At 34.1% G+C, this 14595-nt stretch overlaps 1 protein-coding gene across 5 annotated transcripts in view; it reads left to right on the top strand.

Moving 5' to 3' along the window:
* RAPGEF6 (Rap guanine nucleotide exchange factor 6) overlaps positions 1-14595 on the top strand; it is a 200796-nt gene that overhangs the window by 45841 nt on the left and 140360 nt on the right. For all 5 annotated transcript variants that reach the window (XM_008061751.1, XM_008061753.1, XM_008061749.1 and 2 more), the window contains exon 5: positions 9391-9460. In XM_008061751.1, the coding sequence (XP_008059942.1) occupies positions 9391-9460 (70 nt within the window). The remainder of the gene's footprint in view (positions 1-9390; positions 9461-14595) is intronic.

The following is a 14595-nucleotide window of genomic DNA, read 5'->3' as shown; positions in this document are numbered from 1 at the left end:
GGCTGCGGTGGCCGGGAGCAGCCACTGCCCTCCAGTCTGGGCAACAGAGTGAGATTCCAACTCAAAAAAAAAAATGTATGTAACAAGATATGTTCAACCTCCCTTCCCATCATGGCCAGGAACTAGGTTTTTAAAGTTTCTCTGGGGTTTCTTTTTGGCCAAAAGGAGGTTTGTTCAGTTGGTGGAGGGCTTAGGACTTTATTTTTAGTTTACATTAATATACCATTGTTTGTTTAGCATCCAACTGCTGTTGGGTATATGAGTTTTTTCCTGGTTTTGACTTTTTCTTTTTTTTTTTTTTGAGTTGGAGTCTCACTCTGTCACCCAGACTGGAGTGCAGTGGCCGCTCCCGCCACCGCAGCCTCGACCTGCAGGCTCAGGCAATCCACTCACCTCAGCCTCCCAAAGGCGGGATTACAGGCTGAGCCACCGAGCCCGGCTGGTTTTGACTTTTTCAAAGAATGTTGCTATGGATGCTTGTGTACAAGTCTTTATATGGGCATACCATGGGTACCAAGAAATATATGCACATTTTAAGAAAGGGAAAAGCTTGACTTCTGTAATTACAAGAGGTGCTCAAAGTGGTTACCATCAGCATCCAGACACTTCTGATTATGGTGAACATCTCTTAACATCTCTTAAAATGTGTCTACATTTTGTTGTCTCCCCCCAGTATGCTTTCATCTCTCTGAGTAAATAAGTAAAAGTAGAATGACAGTATTATAAGTATTTGTGTGAACACATACTTTTATATATTTTGACTAAATACCAGAATGGTAGCATGGTAGTAGCAGGGTAGAATGACTGTATTATAAATTGTTTATGTGAACACATACTTTTATATATTTTGAATAAATACCAGAATGGTAGCATGGTAGTAGCAATAGTAGAAGCATGTTTAACCTTTAAGAAAGTGCCATGCTCTTTTCCAAAGGTATACCATTCCCACCAGCAGTGTATGAGAGTTTCAGTTGTTCCATATCACATTCTCACTAACACTTGGGAGTAAGATCAGTCTATTTAAGTTATATATCCTAATTGGTATGTAGTAGCATCTGATTGTGGTTTATATTTTTGTGTCCCTAAAGACTAATGATGGTGAGCATCTTTTCATGTGCTTGTCATTTGTATATCTTTTATCAAGTGTATCTTTGAGTCTTTTACCCCTTTTGGAAGACAAAATTCTTGTTTTTGTGTATCAAAAGTCCTGTATTCATGCTGTAAACAAGTTCTTTAACAGACATGTGATTTGTAAATATTTTCTCCCTGTCTGTGGATTGTTTTTTCCATCTGTTAACTGTTTTTTAAAGAGCATAAGTACTTAATTTTGAAGAAATTCAGTTTATCTTTTTTTTTTTCCCCCTCATTACTTGACTGAGCTTTGGGAGTTTGGGGTAAGAAGTCTTTGGTTAATCCAAGATTGCAATGGATTTTTTTTCTCAAATTTTTTCAGGAAGTTTTATAGTTTTAGATTTTACTATAATCCGTTTAGGCCTATGATCTGTTTTAAGCTAATTTTTGTTTATGGCATGAGGTATGGGTCTCATTTTGTCTTTTTACCTAGGCATCCTCAAATTGTTTCAGCAACGTTGTTGATGAAGGTATTGTTTCTCCTCTGAATTGCCTTTACATCTTTATCGGAATTTACTTGTGTATTTGTGGGTATATTTTCCAGTTTTGTATTTTGTTTCATGGATTATTTTTCTATCTTAGTGCCAGTACCACATTGTCCTTATTACTATAGCTTTATAATAAGTCATGAAATCAGGTGATATGGATCCTTCAATTTTGTCAAAATTGTTTTGGTCATTATATGTTCTTTGCAATTCCCATATGAATTTTGGCATAAGTTTATTTAAAATTTAAAAAAACTTGAGAGGGTTTTGGTAGGGGATATGCTAAAACTATAAACCAGTTTAAGGAAAACTGACATCTTCACAGTTGACTCTTTAACCATGTACAAGGTACATCACTCCATTTGTTTGTCTTTAGTTTCTCTCAATGTTTTGCAGTTTTCAGTGTAGAGGTATTGGCATATGTTGATCTAATATCTTGCAACCTCAATAAATTCACTTATCCAAATTGCTGTTTTATAGATTCTTTAGGATTTTCTACATAAATCATCTTGTCATCTGTAAGTAGACAGTTTTGCTTCTTTATTTCCTGATCAGAATGCCTGTTTCTTTTTTCCTGCCTTATTGTACTGGGGGAAAATACTGCAGTATCGTATCAAAGACACACAGTGGAGCAGAAATCCTTGTTCTTAATCTAAAAAGGGAGTTGGGGATGGTTAGATGGAAACAGTCATTCAGTTTTTCACCAAATATAATCTTAGCTCTAAATTTTTAATTGATTTTTTTTAATCCAGTTATCCTTTTGTAATCTGTACTTTCCTGCAGTCTTATTATAAGGCAGCCACTGTTCTGCTCTCTGGTGTGTGTGTGTTTATACACACATATACTATTTTACATTTCCTACTCTTCTATATAAATGAAAAATACTTTGTATAGTTTTTTTATATCTAGGTTTTTTCACTTAGCATAATGTTTTTGAGACCTGATTATGTTTTAGCACATATCAGTTGTAGCAAGTTCATTTTTTAAAATTGCTAAATTGTAATTCATTTTATGTATGTATTTCATCCTGTATATGCGTTTTATTGTATGACTGTCCATTCAGAAGATTGAAAAAAAAATTGTTTCTGTTTTTTTGAGTTGAAGTTTAACTCTTTTTCCTAGACTGGAGTACAGAGGCATACTCATGGCTACTGCAACTTTGGCCTGGTGGACTCAGGCGATCCTTCTGCCTTAGCCATCCAAGTAGCTGGAACTATTATTAAAGGAAGGCACCACCACACCTGGCTGATTTTTTTATTTATTGTGGAGATGAGGGCTTGCCAAGTTGCCCAGGCTGTTCTCGAACTCCTGACCTCAGGCAGTCCTCTCGCCTCTGCCTCCAAAAGTGCTGGGATTACAGGTGTGTGATAATTTTAATTTTGAGCTGTTACAAATAATGATTCTATCCAGATTTGCATACAAGCCCTTATATGGGCCATGAATTTTCATTTATTTTTTAGATATTCAAGAGTGGAATTGCTATGTTTTATAAGTACATGTTTAATTTTTTGGGAAAAGGCAAAATTGTTTAAAAAATTACCATTTTACATTCTGACCACTAATTTCGCTTTAGTTTTTTTTTTTTCATTTGTTCATGTGCTCTCCTTTACTTGGTATTTATAATAACTTTTGTCAGTGCCATTCTAATCTACATTTAATAGTATCTTATTGTGATTTTAATTTGCATTTTAGTGACTAGTAATGTAGAGGATCTTTTTATGTGCTTATTAGAAATTCTTCTAACTTTTTGGGTGAAATAGCTATTCAATAATTTTTTTCTCCATTTTTAAATTGTGCTGTTGTCTTATCAAGTTGTAAAAATTTGTTTTGACCCACATTCTTTATCAGATACATGATTTGCATATATTTCTCTCAGTCTGTGATTTTTCTTTTCTTAATATTGTCTTTTGAAGCACTTCATTTTGATGAAGTCCAATTTATTAAGCTTTTTTTTTTTGAGGATCGTGCTTCTGGTATCACAGCTACGAAATATTTGGCTAAACTAACTCCAAATTATTTTGTATTATGGCTTTTTTTCCCTTGTATTTTGGCTTAGGATACAATGTGAGTTGATTTTTGTTTTTGTTTGTTGCATATCTAAGCAAAATTTGCATGTCTGTTTGGCCTAGCACCATTTATTGAAAGGCTGTTTCCACAATGAATTGCCTTGGTACCTTTGACTTTGTTGAAAATCAGTTAATCATGTATGTGTGTTTTTAGTTTGTTTTTTGGACTGATTGTTCTGTTTTATTAAGTATTTTTCTCTCTTGGCACCAATACGGACTGTCTTGATTAATTATAACTTTGTTAGTTTTCATATCTGGTCAGTCTTATCACTGTGTTCATTCTTTTAATGGATTTGGCTATTTTAGGTTCTTTGTGTTTCCATATAAATTTTTAGGATTTGCTTACCAGTATACAATAAGGTCTGTGGGAATTTTGATGGGAAATGATATGTATCTATAGATTAATTTGAGGAGAATTGCAGTCTTTACAATATTGTATCTTCCAATCTGTGACCACAGATTACTTCTACGTATATTTAGATCTTTTATTTTTCTCGTAGTGTTTTGTATTTTTCACTGTATAAATCTTATACTTTTGCTAAATTATTAATATTTTCAAGTATTGTATTTTTAATGCTAATAGAAATGAAATTGTTTCTTAGTTTCATTTTTATTTTCTTCATTGCTAGTTTATGGAAATACAATTGGTTTTTGCATATTGATCTTATATCCCGTGACTGTGATCAATCTTTTATCAGATCTAATAGTTTAGTTGGTAGTTTACTCAGTAGTTTAAATTGGAATATATTCAAAGTATTATATATTATTACCAAGTTGGGTATTATGCCAGAAACGAAAGGTTGGTTTTGCATTTGTAAATCAATTAGTACAATATACTATATTAGTAAAATAATGGACAGAAACCACATGATCCTTTTAATAAATGCAGGAAAAAAAATACCATTTGAAAAATAAAACCTACTCAGGATAAGACATTTGAACAAACTAGGCATGCAGAGGGGAACTTTCTAATTATGATATAGGCTGTGTATAGCAGTTTTATTGTGTGGAGAATTTTTATAGTTTTAACATTTTGTACTCATATGTCCCCCTCGGGAACTTAAAGAGATTGCTGGTGATTATACAGGACAAACTTAACACCAACACAAATTTTTTAAACATGTATGTTACTGTGACATTTTCCATTTAAATTGCACAAAAAAGTAAATAAAAAGATGAAATATATACTGAGATACACATTAAAAAATATCAAGTGAGGCCGGTCTTAGTGACTCAGCCTGTAATCCCAGGCCAGAGCGAGTGGATTGCCTGAGTCCACGGGTTTAAGACCAGCCCAGGCAACTTGCTGAGACCTCGTCTCTGCAATAAAATTAAAAAATAAAAAAAATTAGCCAGGCGTGGTAGCGTGCGCCTGTAGTTCCAGCTACTTGGAAGGCTGAGGCGGAAGGATCGCTGGAGCCTAGCAGGTCCCGCTGGAGTGGCCATGAGTGTGCCACGGCACTCCAGCCTGGGCGACAGTGAGACTCTAACTCAAAAAAAAAAAAAAAATCAGGTGGCATTACATAGAAAGAGAATGTGTGAAATGCTTTCACAGTGGTGCATAGACTGGACAATAAATTACACGTTATTAATGTGGGAGGAAGAAAATGAGACTGTATTGTCTGCTCAAATAGAAAAACACCAGGTGGAAGATGTTAAACAAATTACTGTTGCACATGTGTCAGTGAATCTACACTGCATGTCAAAGACAGTCACACATTACCATGTATTAGAAAAATATATACAATTTTAATTTTTTGTCGTAAAGAAGTTCCTCAGTGTCCAAAATTCCATTATAAGCTGAATAGCATTACAATAAAACAATTGATTCCAATGCTGTACTATTTAATATGAAGTGATTCATTTTTCACTATTTTGTAAAAATTTGCAATTGGTTGCTGGTAGGTGATTCATGAGATATCTCCAAGTGCAAAGGGTTAATTATATCTCTGATTCATTTGTTTCATTTTTGTTTATGGTATTATATTAAGTTCTCTGTGCCCCCCCACCATCCTTTTCTGTGTTTATATCTGGTTGTTCCTGCATCATTTATAGAAAAGATTATCTTTCTTTATTGAATTCCTTTGATACCTTTGTCAAAAATCAGTTGAACATATATGTATGGATCTCCTTTTGTTTTCTTGATCCTGTTTGATTGATCTATAAGTTGATCCTGTCCAACATTATTTTGTGTTTTGCTTTAATAGTATGTCTTCATATCTGATAATGTAAGTATTCCAACTTTGTTCTTATTTTCCAAAGTTGTTTAAGCTATTTTGGACTCTTTACATTTTCATGTAAATTTTAGAGTCTTTATATCAGTCTTCTAAAGCAGCTTTCTGAGATTTTTATTGTGATTGTCTTGAATCTGTAAAACAGTTTCAAGAGAATTGCTGTCTTAATAATAGTAAGTCTTTCAATTCATAAACAGGATATATCTCTTCTTAGTTGGGTCTTTAATTTCTTTCCAAATATTTTATAGTTTTTTAGTTTGTATCTTTGTAGAGAATATAAATTTATTTCTTAAGCATTCTCTACTTTTATTTCACTTTTAATGAAGCTAAAAGATTTTATATTTTCATAATTGTTGCTAATATATAATAAATCAATTGATTTTTGTGGTGTTAAGCTTGTATCCTTCAATCCTTCTAAATTCACTTATTGCTGAAGGTTTTTTATAGGATTTACTTTATGTACAATTCTGTTTTCTGCAATTGAAGTGTTTAATTTTCCTTTCTTGTATAAACTATAGTTTCGGGAACTTTAATAATTAATGGAGGGGGGTTATCTTTATATTAGTACTCCAGCTAATAAAGTCAGAAGGAATGATAGAAGTATAAATTGCCTATTTCAGTAGCTCTGATAACACATTTGATCTACGTACTGATAAAAAATGAATGCTAAAACTCATAGATGAAAAATTGAGAAGATACTTCATAATGGGTAGGTCGCCCACTCACTAATTTTACTGAAAAATGGAACAGCCAAACCTCATGTTTCTGATTATGATTTGATAGAGCATTCTACTAGGTTTTTAAGTGTCTTCTGTTCCTTTCTTTATCTTATTCATATTTATCTCTACTGTCTTGCACATATGGAATGTAATTAGAAATGTCTGTCTGAATATCCTTGTCTGTTGATTCCCTTGCTTCTGATAGTTCTGTATTTGCTTTTATTGATTGATTTTTCTTTTGGGTAAAGATCATATTTTCCTGTTACTTTGCATGCCTGTTTTGTTTGTTTGTTTATTAGATGTCAGACATTGTGAATTTTATGTCATTTTGTTCCAGCTTTTGTATATCTTTAGGTATTATTGGGCTTTGTTCTAACATATGGTCTAGCCAGTCGGAATCTATTTGATTATTTTGAGCTTTATCTTTTAAATTTGAGCAAGTCCAGTACTATTTTTTAAGAGACAGGGTGGTCTCTGTGTTACCCAAGCTGGAGTACAGTAGCACAGTCATAGCCCACTGCAGCCTTGAACTCCTAGGCTCAAGCAATCCTTCTGCTTCAGCCTTCTCAGTAGCTAGGACTACAGGCACATGCCGTCACATCCAGTTAATCTAAACACAGTTTTTTGTAGAGACAAGGTCTCACCGTGTTGCCCAGGCTGGTCTTGAACTGGGCTCAAACGATCCTCCCACTTTGGCCTCACAGGTGTGAGCCACTGTGCCTGGCCTGAATTCAAGTACAACTTTAGTGTAGGAGTAATTCATTATGTTACTAAAGAAATACATTTCAGTGCCTCGTGTATTATGTAGTGTTTCTACTCTTTTAGTTCTCAAATATTCACAGTACTCGCTCAAAGACCTTTCTGAAGATCTGTAAAGGACCTTTCTGAAGATCTGTAAAGCATATATGCACACTCTCTCTCATGCATACTATTTTGCACATTCTTGTTCTCCCCCTTCCCACCCCTCTTTGCTACTCACTCTATCTCTTTAACTCGGGAGATTGTTGGCTCTGTTAGGCTTCTCTGTTTTTGCATTGTGGCCGAGAGGTTGCCCTTAGATAGTAAAATGGGGTATTGTAGGCATCATCTTAATTTTTTGTTTTCTCTCAGGAATCACAACCCTGTCTTGCCTACTTTCCAGTGTCTTTCAACTGTTGTTTTATATATTTTGTCTTGTTTTATGTTGTTGTTGTTGTTTTTCAGGTGGGAGAATAAATTCAGTACCTGTTATTCCATTTTGCACAAAAGCAAACCTTTACAAATTAACTTCAAATATATTAGGTGATGTAAGAGTTTATTTGGAGAAAAAATACAGATCTTCTGCTTAACCAAAAAAAAAAATAATAATTTTTTGGGGGGGTGTTGTGCTCAAAAAGTAATTTTATTGGGATTTTGATTCGAATTTTGTTATAAGCTATTATTTTTATATAGCCTTATACTTTGGGAAATTTACATTTTTCTAATAATGAGGCTTTTTATAAAAGTATATGCTATTTTACTTTTTCTAAACCATTTTTCTAGTCCATCAACAAAATAGTATAATTTTCTTTATCAGTGATTTCTGTATTTATTAATTAGAATTTTTATATTTTATATTTTGTTTGCATTAGTGGGGTTTTTCCCACTTGGTTATATTTTGTTTATGTATTTAATTTATAATTGAACCTGGTACTAAATTTTCAAGTGTTATGGTTGCTTTATAATTTAAGTGCTCTCTGTATATTGAGTATGCGAACCTTTTGTGTCTTAATATAATTGGCAAGTATTTTATTTATTCTCCCTCACTTTTACAAAAATTCAGTGTATCTTTTAAAATGAAAGCTTACCTTTTTCTTTATGATTGATTTCTTTTTTAATTTGCTTGGAAATCTTTCTCTAAGACCAAGAATATAAAAGTACATGTTCTTTTAGTACTAATCCAGCTGTAGTGTTTTCCAAAGAGATAGTGTTTTCCAAAAATAAGTCATCTTTGTATTTCACTACATCTGCTTATATTCAGTTTATATTCTGTGGGTTTCACATATGTGGATTCAGCCAGCTGTGGTCTAGAGCAAAATGAATAGTTGCATCTGTAGTGAATATGTAGACATTTTTTGCTTGTTATTATTCTTTGAACAATAGAGTATAACAGCTATATACATAGCATCTCCCTTGTTCGATACTATAAGAAATCTAGCAATGATTTAAAATATATGAGAGAATGTATGTAGATTATATGCAGATAACGGCACCATTTTATGTAAGGTACTTGAGCATCCGTGGATTTTGGTATCCTTGGGAACCAGTAGCCAGTCCTCATTGGATACTGAATGACTACAATCCTCGAATGTGAATATTTTTTAAGGTTCAAAAATATCCGTTATCTTAATACTACTCCCAAAAGATAATAATTTACTTTTATGACACATTGCATAATCATGGCATCACTTTATTTGGTGTGTTTTTTTAAATCCAACATATATTGACAGATTTTCAAATCTTTAGATTATACAAGTTTCTTCTATGACTAATTTTAGGGACTAGTTGAATGAAGGCAGATATTTAAAAACAATTTTAATACAATAATATATTGAGATATATTTGGGCAAGTAAGATAAAAGTTTTCTTTTTTTAGAAAATTTTATTTTATTAATATAAGTGACAGGATCACAAATTCTTGGTTTAGCATCTAAAGTTTTTTGTTATTTGTTTTTTTCCTACACTGATACATTTTGTTTATAACCTTTGCTAAAGAAATTGTTTTTCTGTTTTATAGTTTTGGTAAGCAGTTTGGAGGAAAAAGAGGATGTGATTGTCTTGTATTAGAGCCTTCAGAAATGATTGTGGTAAGAAATTTAAAGAATGCTGAATTGTTTTTGATATGCTTCAGTTTTAACTTTAAATGTAGTAGGCTTAAACACTTGAGATTTCATTACTATGACCTTTTAGAGATTTTATTAAATAGTATCAGAACCATATGACAAGTTTATACATTTTCATCTACTCAAACTTTTTCTGATCCTCCAGAGAGTGTGAGTTTTACATATAAAAATAAGTCATCTTTGTATCTCACTACTATATAAAGCATGTTGCAAATTTGCTCATTTATTTTACCCTTTCACCAGAAAATTAAAATAAAGGCTTTTAAAAGAGGACTGTGATTTTTCAAGTTGATTTCTCCTTTCCTGTTTAATTTACAATTTAGCCAATAAACTTTGAACATTATCTGTAGTCTATGCCCTGAAATAAAAGAAACAAGGTAGAGAAAATTAAAGAGACACACAATTAGATCCAAGTAAGAAATGGCCTAGATCTTAATTTTTTTTACTTATTTGGAATGTTTTCATTTTAGGGTGTATTTAAGGAATAATTATTTACTTTTTCTTAAGAGAGCTTGATAGTTGTTGCAACTTTAGAATATGATTTTTGTTGTTTCCTTCTTTTTTAAAAAAAGCATTAGAAGAAACAACACAGCTCCCTTTTACCTTGTCTGAGATGACCTAACTAGAAAATAGCATAAGCCGGGCTCGGTGGCTCAGCCTGTAATCCCCTGCCTTTGGGAGACTGAGGTGAGTGGATTGCCTGAGCCCACGGGTTCGAGACCCGCCTGGGCAGCGAGACCTCATCTCTACAATAAATCAAAAAATCAGCTGGGCATGGTAGCGCATGCCTGTAATTCCGGCTACTTGGAAGGCTGAGGCGGAAGGATCACCGGAGCCCCGCAGGTTGAGGCTACGGTGGCTGGAAGCGGCCACTGCACTCCAGTCTGGGCGACAGAGTGAGACTCCAACTCAAAAAAAAAAAAAAAAAGAAAATAGCATATACTAAATGAACTCATTGTCCTACTAGCATCTCAAGTAGATGATCATGTCATTTGATTAGATTTGAACTGTTGAGAAGAGAAGCTGAATTCCTAATGAAGCATTTTAATGTCAGGGCTTAAAACCAAACCACGTTTCCATTTTATGATGCTGTAGTCAGATTGATATCTTCAAATAGTTTGTTTTCTCTTCCCCAAACTGAATCGTCTACATAGCCATGAATTCTTTGTCCTAAGTTTCATATATACAACTGGATTTTAAGCTCCTAAAAGGCAAATATTGTGTATTTTTCCATTGGTATCTCCCACAGTGTTACAGAATGTTGCCTGCATTAAGTATTCAGTGAATGTTTCCTAACTTCGTTCAAGGCATGGACTGTGTATTGTTTCATATTTATCTTCTTTAAGTATTGTATATATGGGATACCTGCTAGAGCCTCTGAATTCTTTCTTGTAAATATATGTATTGAGGGACATGGCAAGAAAACTGTCCAGGCAGTGTTGATTTTGCCATTTGTCAGTTGATGTATTTTGATTTCTTATATTGTATAGAGAAAGAATAGAGCTTTACTTCATAGTTCTTATATGTATTTGTTTGAATGCTGATTTTACATAGACACTTTATGTAATATTTTCATACAAGGAATAAAAAAGGAAAAGTCAAAATCACTTTGAGTACAAGATACTGCAGGCTCCTTTTGTACTTTCTCTGCCCAAAACCTGGAGTCAGTCTTTTCTCTAATGAAAACTGCTTGCTTTTGTTGGAGAAAAGTATTTAGAAACCAAGATTTGGCTGCCTGTTGTGCCCATTGCTCCAGATGTCTCATTGCTTCTTTTACCTCTCAGTGAACAAAGCTAGAAAATGTTTGTTTGTGGGTGTGAGTGTATGTATACATACACAGTTATATACACATGTCTGTATTTATTTCTTTATATCTATGTTAAAAACCCAGAGTTCATTCTAGCTTCTTTAGTACTTTCTATAATAATGAGGAACTTGGCTTTTATCATTGATATATTTATTTACATGTAAAGTAGTTTCAGGATTGCTTGCCTATAACAGAAAGCACTTTTAGCTAGAGCTTTAGCAAATACAAATTTTAAATGTACAGTTTTATGATTTGTCTAATTTCTCTATCCATATATATTTTTTATTGCCCACCTCACAAAAGTAAAGTATTCAGAGAATTATAGGGACCTAGCAGAAGGACACAGGAGTCAAGTTGAAGGGATTCCCATTGGCCAAACTTGGGGCAGTTTGAGAATTTAAATAAAAATGTTAGTCATCGATGATATCCCTATGTATAACATAGGAATTTATAAGTCAGTGATATGAAGTAAGGGGAAGGGAAAGCACTTTCCTTTTTTTTTTTGAGCCAGGGTCTCACATTGTCACCGAGGCTGGAATGCAGTGGCATGATAACGGCTCACTGCAGCCTTGACCTCCTGGGCTCAGGCAGTTCTTCACCTCAGCTTCCCAAGTAGCTGGGACTACAGGCTTGCACTACCATGCCCAGCTAATTTTTTTTATTTCTTTAAAAAACACGCAGTCTTGTTATGTTGCATAGACTGATCTTGAACTCCAGAGCTCAACCAATCCTCCCACTTCAATTTCCCAAAGTGCTAGGATTACAAGTGTAAGCCACTGCACCCAACCTGGAAGCTCTTCCTGACAAGAAAATACCAACTAATAAATGTTGAAGGAATGACTACGTGAGAAAAATCATTAATTAATGCTAAAACTTGGAGGCTGTTATTTGATGATGAACAGAATACTTAGTCTCAAAGTATTTCTCCACGAATCATTTATAAAGGAAAAATTCCTAAATTTTTGGTGAGGAAATGTGATGGATATCATAACAGCAGTCATTGCAGTCAATAAGGGCACATCCTGATGTAATGCATTGAGAAGGACAATACATCTCTATGATATATTCCTGCTAGAATTGCATACTTGAATCTAATCGTTAGGCAATATCAGATAAGCCAAATGGAAAGTAATTTTACAAATTGACTAACCTGTACTCTTTAAATATCCCTATGTCAAGAAACAGAAAATTGAGGAACGGTTTTATATTAAAGGAGAAAAATAGAAGTAACAACTAAGTACACTGCTTGATCTTATGAAGGGGACCCCCCAAAAAAATGGAGTTATTTTTTGGAGGGTGGGCCACTTGTAGTACAGGCTTCCCCCACTAAGTGTTCTAGGAACCCATTGGAATCCGTGTACAAGCTAGCATTTTTGCAAGAGACTGTGGTCAGCTTCAGTGAATTTTTTTTTTCGGGGGGGATATCTTTCAACACATTTGCCTATTTCCTCATGGGTGATTTACAAGTGCACCTGCCCACACAGTGCACTGACCAAAAATGGCATGACCCCCATGTTCCACCCTCCCTATTCACCTGATCTTGCCCTGAGTTTTTTTTTGTTTGTTTGTTTCCCTGAATGCAAAAAGTTCTCAGAGAGGGGAACGTTTTGCTGATGTGGAAGAGATGAAACAAAAAATGGCATAGGTACTAAAAGACATCAAAGTGGATGAGTTTAAAACTATTTTGAGCAGTGGAAAAAGCATCTCAGTAGATGTATTGCAGATAGTACTTTGCAGATGACTCAAGTTAAAGCATAAGAATAAATACACAATTTTTTATGAGTAAGTTCTGGTTTTTTGGATTCCCCCTTGTATATTAAATCGTGGTAGGTAGGTATGTAATGTATAAATGATATTGTTGGCACAGTGATGAAATTTAAATATGGACTGCAGATTAGATAAAATCAAGTTCTCGGATTTTTATTACTGTGCCAACAATAAGACAAAATCTTATTCTTAGGAAATATGTTGACATATTTTTGGGTCAAGAAACACTCTATGTCTTTTATTTATTCTCAGATGTTTCACAAAAAAAGTGTATGTATGTAAAATAAAAAATCAGCCGGGCTCGGTGGCTCAGCCTGTAATCCCGCACCTTTGGGAGACTGAGGTGAGTGGATTGCCTGAGCCCGCGGGTTCGAGACCCGCCTGGGCAACGAGACCTCATCTCTACAATAAATCAAAAAATCAGCCGAGCGTGGTAGCGCATGCCTGTAATTCTGGCTACTTGGAAGGCTGAGGCAGATGAATTGCCGGAGCCCAGCAGGTCGAGGCTGCAGTGGCCGGGAGTGGCCACTGCACTCCAGTCTGGGCGACAGAGTGAGACTCCAACTCAAAAAAAAAAAAAAAAAAGTAAAATAAAAAAATCACATCAAGTATATATATTTATGGTTGATAATTTTTAAATTTCAAAAATATATTTTATTGATGATTGGCATAGATTAAAGCGCTTTATGAGTTATAGGAGAAAATCATCCAAAATAAATGAAATTTTTCAGAATTCTTAAAATGCTTGGTCCAAGTATTTCAAATGGTCTTATTATATACCTGTTTGTATAAATTTGAACAACTCCACTGGTGATTGGGAATGCCTGTTACTAAACACCTTCTTGATCACCTGATAAGTTAGTCATCTGAATCTGGCACATTATAAGGTCATTTCCTTGTTTTGACTTTTGTTTTTTTAAGAAACAGAGTTTTGCTTTGTCAGACATGCTGGAGCATAGCTCACTGCAACCTTGAACTCCTGGGCCCAAGTGATCCTCCCACCTCAACCTCCTGGGTAGCTGGGACTACAGATGCACACTTGCACACTGTCATACCCAGCCAATTAAAAAAAAATTTTCTAGTGGTGGTTATTACTGTGTTGATCAGGCTGATTTCAAACTCCTGGTCTCAGGAAATTCTCCTTCTTCAATATCCCGAGTATCTTGGAGTATAAGCATGAGCCCTGCACATGGCTAACTCCATTTATTATGGTGTGCATAGTCTCATATGCTGTATAGGGAATTTTTCTTATTATTATTTGTATCTCTTTCCCAATTGTCTATTTAGATTATTCCTTTTCTTTATTTATGAGTACTTTTTATTAGCAAATAAATGAGCCCTATTATTTATTAGGGACTAAATTTATCATTTTTAAAATTTTATATCTGAAATGTATTTTGTCACAGTTACAGTTTTTTCTGATCTGTCAAGTTTATTTTCCGCTTATGACTTTCAGGTTTGAGGTTCATTCTTAAAATCCCCTCCCGTGACAAGATTATTTAACTTTCCCTGTATTGCTTTATAG

This window comes from Carlito syrichta, unplaced genomic scaffold (assembly GCF_000164805.1).
Source record: "Carlito syrichta isolate Samal-C Ts95f unplaced genomic scaffold, Tarsius_syrichta-2.0.1 Scaffold305570, whole genome shotgun sequence".
Taxonomy (NCBI): domain Eukaryota; kingdom Metazoa; phylum Chordata; class Mammalia; order Primates; family Tarsiidae; genus Carlito; species Carlito syrichta.
This window is presented reverse-complemented; position numbering and strand designations above follow the sequence as displayed.